At 39.5% G+C, this 8,731-nt stretch overlaps 1 protein-coding gene across 1 annotated transcript in view; it reads left to right on the forward strand.

The window, feature by feature from the left end:
• The window catches only part of commd10 (COMM domain containing 10), a 45,324-nt gene extending 39,706 nt beyond the window's left edge, over nucleotides 1–5,618 (forward strand). The window contains exons 6-7 of the mRNA XM_028414511.1: nucleotides 5,100–5,159; nucleotides 5,445–5,618. Of these exons, the coding sequence (XP_028270312.1) occupies nucleotides 5,100–5,159; nucleotides 5,445–5,483 (99 nt within the window). The 3' untranslated portion in view covers nucleotides 5,484–5,618. The remainder of the gene's footprint in view (nucleotides 1–5,099; nucleotides 5,160–5,444) is intronic.
• The last annotated feature ends 3,113 nt before the right edge of the window (nucleotides 5,619–8,731 follow it).

Genomic DNA, 8,731 nt, shown 5'->3' on the forward strand with positions numbered 1-8,731 from the left:
ACTGATGGATGTGTTGAATCATTTATGCCATTTGTGGTGCCAAGTAGGACACAAAATATACACACTTTACACTCTGTGTAATTACCAGTAGGGTACATCTGTTTTTCACAGTGTCTATTTATTTCTGTACTAATTAAGACCTGGTGTAAATGTGACATGGTTTCTGGATGAAATGACAAGTGCTAGGTTTTAAGGGGATTCACATGGGCACCTGGGTATAGCCCACAGTAAAAAAACACTGCTTCACTGCTGTAGGGACCTGGTTCTGTTTCCTGGCTGTGATGTTTCTGGCATGACCTGCAGCTTTAGCAAAACGTGGGTGACAGCTTTTTGCTGGGTAAGAATTTGAAGTACCAGTTCATTATAGCAGCATTAACCTTTTCATGCCCATATTCAGGCTGACAGTTTTGTATTAAAAGACTGCTGCCTCCTGCCATTTAAGTTGGAGTACACAAAGGGCCCAAATGAACACACTAACAGTCCTCCAGGACAGAAATGTCCTCACTTATTATGGTATGAACTCTCTGTTTACTTGACTCAGTCTTGGTGAACTTATTGATTTATTTTTTTTGGGTGTTAAAGGCTATTGATTCAAAATTTAGAATCAGTCAAAGTTACCTTGTACTGTGGAGCAAAGTCAAGCTGCACAGCAGAAACTTTCACACAGCCTCTCACATCATTAACCATGCTGGAGGAGATTGATTGGCACTTGTTGTCGACACTTGAGCCTGATTTGCTTCACGTGATTTCTGCCTGGTATTGACTTTGCAATGCATATTTTAAGATCGCTTCACCCTGCAGACAGCTTCACCCAGATGCTTAAAAGTGTCGTCCCCTTTTCTCTCTCTCTCTCTCTCTCTCTGAATTTTAAGACAGCTTTGTTGTTGTATTAGTTTTGATGTTAAATTTCTGAAAACAGTGTTTGTCACCCAATTCTTTTCAGGTTGATGTTTGAGATGCTCTTGGTTGCTGCAGTGAAAGCACTCCTGGGTTACATTATTTCTATTCCTCACTTTGTCGTCTCCTCTTGCTTTCACTGCGTTTCTCCCCTGCCTTCTTTGTTTTTGTCAATCTCTCTCTTCTTTGTCATCTCTTATTCCCTCTTCCTTTCTTTATTCCCACCATACCTGTCTTTGCTTTTATCATTCAGAAGTAAGAAATTCAGTTCGGTGAGGCACTCAGGAAAGAAAAAAAACTGCTTTGACAAGCTATACTTTATACCACTGAAGAAAATTATTGATGAAGAGTGGTTTTGGCATTTGCCCATGCTCATCCACACAGACTCCGTGTGATATCAAAGGCCACCAGCGTCTTGCTGTGGTAAGACAACAGATATCTGAACACAGTGTAACAACAGTCACACATGACTCCAAGGATAAAATAAAGTTTGTTTGACCTGATGATTCGGATATTTTAACAATTATAAATGTTTCACTGTATGAGCCAGCTGCTCAGGGGATCAATGGAGCTGCCAAAACTTTTGGTATAATACATATCTCAGCCAAACTCATGTCATGATCACTGAAACATCAAAAACTGTCACCCTGTGGTGCTATAGAAGAAACATTAATGAATCTCCTAAGATTTAGCCTTAATCTGCTAGGTATTTCTGCAAAATATCATGCCAATATTTGTTTAGAAAATTCAGTGTGGGTCAGAGTTGTGGACTGGCACAGTTAAACTAAAGGATGTCAACAGCTATTTAGTGTCACATGTTGTAGTAATGCTAGTTTTAATCCACGTTATCTCTTCCAAACAACTTTGGCTGCCTGTGCCTGTGTGTTGATTGCAGACAAAGAACCTGATTACATCCCTGTATTATTACTGATCAAATGAAGACCACTCTTGTGAAAACAGTACTCGGGTTACTGTCCTGTAAATGTGTCTATTGACTCCTGAATTTACCTCTATTCTGTCTGTCTGTCTATCTGTCTATCTATCTATCTATCTATCTATCTATCTATCTATCTATCTATCTATCTATCTATCTATCTATCTATCTATCTATCTATCTATCTATCTATCTATCTATCTATCTATCTATCTATCTATCTATCTATCTATTTGAATTGTTGTAATCCCCAAAGAGTGCCATAAGACCCCCCTGCTGTCTTATCAAGGTAAATTAATTTAATTTAATTTTATAATTAATTTAATTTTTAGGTGTGTGTGTGTGTGAGAGAGAGCTGTAACATAGTATTTAATCCCACATTGATAGAAAAAAGTGTTTTGAAAAAGTTTTTCCTCAAGTTTACTTTTCCTTTATTAGTTTATTCCCAGTTATTCTTTTGTTAATCTATTCTCTCTGGTGTTGGTTCTCTCTGTGTAGCCTGCATTGTACTATATAACATGTGGTGCATATGGAACACCAGATGCAAGTGAATTAATGATTATCTTCACGGGTTAATCCTGTTTGCTGTATCCTCTCACACTGTTTTGGCATAGAGACTGATAAGAAGTGTATGTATATGTGTGTGTGTGTGTCTGATTGTGCGTATGTTTGTCTGTGTGTGTGTGTGCTTGTTGTATAGGTCTCTGATGATGAGGATGATGCATCCTATCCCCATTAGTGTTAGCCTAGATCTGTCAGAACCTCGTTGGGTTACTGCCTGGCAAAATCTCAACCCTGAGGAACAATGTGATGGGCCAAACACACACACATGCACGCACACACACGCCTTACTTTAACAAAACATTGCTCCACACACACACGTTCAGCAGTTCTCTGAATCTGTCAATCTCACACTCACATAAGCACCCCCTTTCATCCTTAACCCCTGTGTAAATGGCAGGAAGTGTTACAGTCTGGTGTGTTGTTTTCACTTTCTTGTGCTTAGTTTTGATCGACAACATATTTCACACACTGCATTAGGTTGCCCTCTGTCTCACCTCTGTCAGAACAGAGACTGTGTCAGGCGATGGGAGAAGCAGCTCAGTGGGTGTTTATCTCTGGTTCTTCATCTAGCTCAGTGGTGTCACTGTGACCTAAGAATATTAACCTAAATAAATTACGTATAATTTATATTTTCTCATTTTAATTGTGGAGACTAACCATGTGGAGGCTCAAATTCAACTAATATGAATACAAATTAAACAATTTTCCTGACAAGTGATCATCTTTAATGTTTTTCTTCATTTACTATATCACAGTGACAGCGCCTGAATAATTTCGTGTAGTACCTGTTGGGCTGTCCTTGGAGCACACCCTCTTCTATGGTTATATTAAAGGCTGCCCTACATTTTCCTTGTGCTGCGGTGCTGGAGTGGAGTGGGGGGTTTTGACAAGAGATAACAGTCCTCTGTGCTCTCTCCTTTATGGACTTTTAACGTAGCTTCTAATTAATATCTCTGTCATTAATTTGCTGTGACACATGGCCTCTCTCCACCCACCCAAACCAGCCAACCAGCCAGCCAGTTATCCTCCAGCCCCTGGAGCTCCATTTAGTCTCTAAGCACCAAACTGCAGGCGGCAAGAGCTTGGCACAGATTTCTCTCTTTTATTTGTTTGTTTCTTTGTGACCGCCTCTCATTCTTTCTCACCCTCTTCTGCCCTCCTCTTTGGTACAAGGAGTTCGGAGCTATTATGAGCCGTCAGTGTAACAGCACTGAGTGCACTTTGGTTGGCCGAGGGACTGCCCTCCTCATTCTGTGCAGGCCAGAAACCATTTCACATATTATAGCTATTTTCTCAATGATGGGTGTTGATAAAGTGGCTCACCATTACACCTGTTCATGGAGGTGGATTATTGTTAATTTTTTTGTTTCTGATGGGGTGATGATGACGACGATGATGATGGCAGTCCAGTGATGGTTACTCTTGGTTTCTTGTGTGGGTCCTTGCTTTCCTTCATCCTTGGTCAAATGGGCAAATCTCTTCCTTCATAACATTAAAGGACTCTTAAGCATTTGTGTTCCATCGTTAATATTATTTAGTACTTACCTTTATAGCAATTATTTTTCTCTGTCCTACTGTAGCTTCAATTTTGTAGAGGGTTAAAAACTTTATGTTTTTGCTCCTTAACCTTATACATCAAGTTTTTATTTACCATATTTGAAAAGTTTTCTTTCTTTACCTTTTGGTAATGTATTTAAAAGTTAAAGTTCAAACGGAGTGGTGCTGCAATGGTTAACTGTCGCCTTTGTATAGTATGGCTTCAAAAGTTGCATTTAGTTTTGCACCAGTGTGAGAGGGAAAAACTTTCCAACCTAGCAGGTGGCAGTAGTCTGTATTTGTCCCAAAGACCAGTGTGGGTCACCTCAGACTGAATGCTTTGTCTTCAGTGTCTTCACTCCAGATGGTGTGAAGTCATTGTGAGATAAACAGGGTGAGAGGCCTTTTAACGTTGTCCTTTGCTTTCTTGCATTGCTATAGTATTTCTTCTAGTAAGGCTGATATTCCTCTTACTGTCTGCAAATATTCCACTGATAGGGAACCAAGTAGTGATAATGGCACAGCACACATCACAAAAAGTAGGTCCACAGGCCTATTGTGACATCATTTTTAGATACAAAATACATTCTGTTTATTTTTTCTTACATTGAAAAAACGTTCGGTGTGATTTTGGTCAGAAACGAGGGAAATTGTATCAGTTTTTTTAATTAGGAGTAATTAACTCAAGAATAATAAACATTTTAGTTAATCAAATGTTCATATTTCTGGCAAAGAAAACAAACACGGGTTTCCTTTGGTGTACAAGCACCACTTGACTGGACCGTGTGGGTTCAGAATTAGCCTTGAAAAACTACATCTACAGCTGATGCAGCTAGGCTCAACTTTCAAAAGGTAAGCTAACAGACTGGAGATGGGTTTTCTCTCCATGAGTTGGTGCACAGTGAGTTTTCCTTCAGTATATTTTTAAACACTCTGATGGATTGGACTTAGAGGATAGTACTTACTGGCCAGAGTGGAAATAATTAATGAAGGTTTTTATAGAAAGCACAAAACATCTCAGTCATGTCTCTTACGCATGTGCTCTTATCACTGTGTGTCGTTCTCTTCTCTGCTCTGTTGTTTGTGTGTTTCTGAACAAAGTTTTTTCTTATTAGTCGGACTTTTTGTTTCCCATCTCTCTTTAACACTGCTCCTCTTCTCTCTCCAGGTCCAGGAAAATGTCTTTGTTGAGTTTAACCACCAGGAGCTGCTTGAGTTCTACAACAAGGTACATTTTTTATATATATTATTTATATTTTGTCAGCTTCATTCCTCCTTGCATATATGTGTCTTTGCATTGTTACATTATCTTACGGGTTAATCCTGCATTACATCTGCATTAAAAGACATTGCCCTGACTCTGGCTCTTCTCTGTCACTCTCATGCGTTAACACATTTAGTTTAATCTCTCACGTCTCTTTTCTTTTTCTGACTTTCTTTTTGTGTGTGTGTGTATATTTGGTTTTCTTCTTCTTTTTCCACATATACTCAATATTTTGTTTCTTTCTTTCAGCTTGAAACTGTACAAGGACAGTTGGATTCCTTAACTTGATGCCGGGCACTCTTGTACAACCACACACACAGACACACACACACACACACCACGTAGTTAGCATTTTGCTGACAGCATTGGCAGCTGTTAGAGGCCTCGAAATTCCGTTCTTGCTCTTATTTATAAGAGAAAAAATGTCAATCTAAAGAAGTTTCTTCACCATTTAAGGTCCTTATAATCCAAGTTTGGGCTCATTATTCAGGGTTCAGTTAGATTGTGTGTTTAGGTTGTTTTTTTGTGTTTTTTTTTTTTTTTTTACAGTGGGAAATCACCCACAGCTTACTCAATATTACTGGATGCCATGGTAACTTAATGCTTTTTCTACACATTATAATAGGAAACAGATGATAAGATGATAAATGTTCCAATAGTCACTTATCCAACAGTTTAATTTGTATCATCAGAAATATAAAAAAGGAAATTAAATGTCAAAAGGCAATTTGAGTTGAAACAAATGGATTTTGTAATGTGGAGGATAAACTATAGTCCATGCCGTTCTAATAAAATCTGAAGTGGAGGTGAAATCCATCCAAGCTGTTGTTATTTAGTGAAGGCTCATTATTTCTCATTAAGACCAACCTGGACTGCTGGTTCAACAGATGGGAGATCTGGGAGGCATAGTGGACCTCCAGTGTGTGTGTGTGTGTGTCCATGTATATACTCATGTCTGCATGTACCTTATCCTTGTTCCTGGATCTGCTGTTATGAGTGAATATGAGCTGGAAGTTTCCTGATTCCAAGGTATTGTTCCTCCACAGAGATTTAGGTCACACAGCCCTGTCAGATCAACACAGCTCAAATGTACTCTCGCCACCGCTTAGACCTGTCATGCTAGGATCTTTATCTGACTGAAGGATTTTGATTTTGTAAAATGTAACAAAAAGGTGAGAGTGGCTAAGCTGACCATTCCTCACCTCTACCTTTTCACCTTTTCCTTATTATCAGCCAGCCATAAATACAGGAATAATAAAATATGTTTTTATTATTCCTGAATTGACTTTGAGCTCAAAGATTCATTGTTTGTAGAGCAGGTTTCTGCCCTCTGTGAGTGATTGATTGTAGTCACCTTGAAAAAAAATCTAAATTTTCACACTTTGAAACGCTTATGTGCCTTATTTGTACAAGCCGGTGTCTTGGACGTCCTTCACTGTCTCCGTAGTGGCCACTGCGCTCCTTCATCTTGGAAAAGAGGTATTAATCTCAGGTAAATGTGACAGGTGGCCAGTTAAAATCCGTATTGACAGCCATCATTATTGTGGACTGTTTGACAGTGCTGACTTGTAGTTTATAGATAACATACTCTCTGTATAATCATTCACAGAGCTAAACTCTGTGTGCACGTAAGAGCTTTATTACTTATTTCATTCTAACTCAAGTTCTCAAGGTTGGTGAGGAAGTTTAGCCTCAACATACCTATCAATAGATCTGCTTCCAAACCACTTCTGCTGATCTGAGCCAATTTTAAATCTGTACTTAGACATTTTTATAGATTATTCTGAAGCTTCAGACAAACTAGAGAGGTAATATATCTCGCCCCACCCTAGGAGCATCTCTGATCCCCATGAAGGAGCTGGATGTCGAAGAGAAATACTACATGAAAGCTTCTTTTCTTAACCTGCTGCCACTGCTTCACACACCCGAATAAGAAAGTTAGGTTCACACAGATTTAGTCCTTACATCTTTCTTGCTTGTCTCAACAATAAACTTCTTTTTCATTTTGAAAAGTTGTCGCTCAGCCAGCAGAAAAATTCCCATGTAGCTCTGTTGCTTTGTGTCCAACCGTAGCAGGTGGCCCGCTGTGTAGACAGGATAATTGGCAGGTAGAGAGCACATAAAATCAGAAATACTCACCAAACCAAACAACAAAATCATTCCCACTTCCACCCTGTAAAATGGTCAGTTTCACTATGGGAACCTTCACACAGCTGCCACCCTCAGAGGTACCAAATGACAGCACAATAAACCAACAAAAGAGACAACATCCTTTTTTTCTCTGCTGTGAAAAAGTGACATTTTAAAATGGAAGCATGGATACCTCGAAATAAAACACACATTCACACAAAAACTACATTTCAATAGAAACTTATATCACTTCATCATTTTTGAACCACTTCTGTCCTATTTTTCCCCCTTTTTTTACTCCAATTGACAATTTTTGCCACCGTGTGGAAGCGCTTGCAGCCAGAGGGAGCGCCGTGTTCCACAGCATGGAGAACAGATGGCAAGGCCGAGCAGAGATGGCTGCCTGGAAAAAAAAAAAGAGAAAAAAACAGAGACTCACACACTGAGATCCGGCACAACACAGCACACAGAGTCCCAAGGAAAGCAGAAGGAGGAGTGTGTACATGTGGGTGTGTGTACGTGTCTGTGTGTGTCCTTGTGTGTGTTTATGTCTGGTGAGTTAAATCTCTGCGTGTACTTGTCAAAGCTGTTTACGTGCTCCTGTGTGCGTTATGAGGCAAACTAGGTTCAGCTGGACACCACACAAACACACACTGAGCAGCTACTTTGGGGGGTACTGTGCTTTTCTAGCTTTAATAAGTCTCTAATGGACTTACCTCAGTATGCGGCTGTGGCCCTGTAGGACTGACAGAGCCAGACCACAGCTGATAGCTACTGATAGCTTGCTGCTAGGATGCACAAAAACCAGAAAACAATTAAACCCACTGTTCATGCTACCGTGGATGATTTTACATCTTTGTTTTTACTCACACTTATGCCTTCATTGTGAAATGACTCCCATAGCGGCTGCTTTGTTGTGGACAGAAAAGCTTTTTAAAAGTTAGCTGTATCAATGATTATAGTTGTTGTTAAGCCATGCATAAACTGAGCAAACACAGAGTACAAGCAGCATTACCTAGCTTTACCCTGTTAAGTGCTTGGTCAACTTATAAAGTGGCCCTATGAGATTCCTTTCAAGCTTAGTGACCTTATGACTCATGCAGGTTGTGCAGGATCCCTTAATGGATGACGTCTATAAGGTGGCAAGTGGTGAGCAGCCACATTTACATGCTTGAAAATGTGCCTGTGAATGCACCACACAATTTGACTTTGCCTCCACATATAAATACACAAATTGTGGGAATTATATGGAAAATAATTAGTTTAAATCTGCTGCCAAATTTACCATATGAATACACAGCCAGCATCCTCCTGTTGTTTCATTTGCTGTTTATATCTGTGGATGCTCTCATTCATCCAGGTCATAGTCATTTAAATCGAGGCAAATGGACTCAAGGATTGTTTTT

This window comes from Parambassis ranga, chromosome 9 (assembly GCF_900634625.1).
Source record: "Parambassis ranga chromosome 9, fParRan2.1, whole genome shotgun sequence".
Lineage (NCBI taxonomy): Eukaryota > Metazoa > Chordata > Actinopteri > Ambassidae > Parambassis > Parambassis ranga.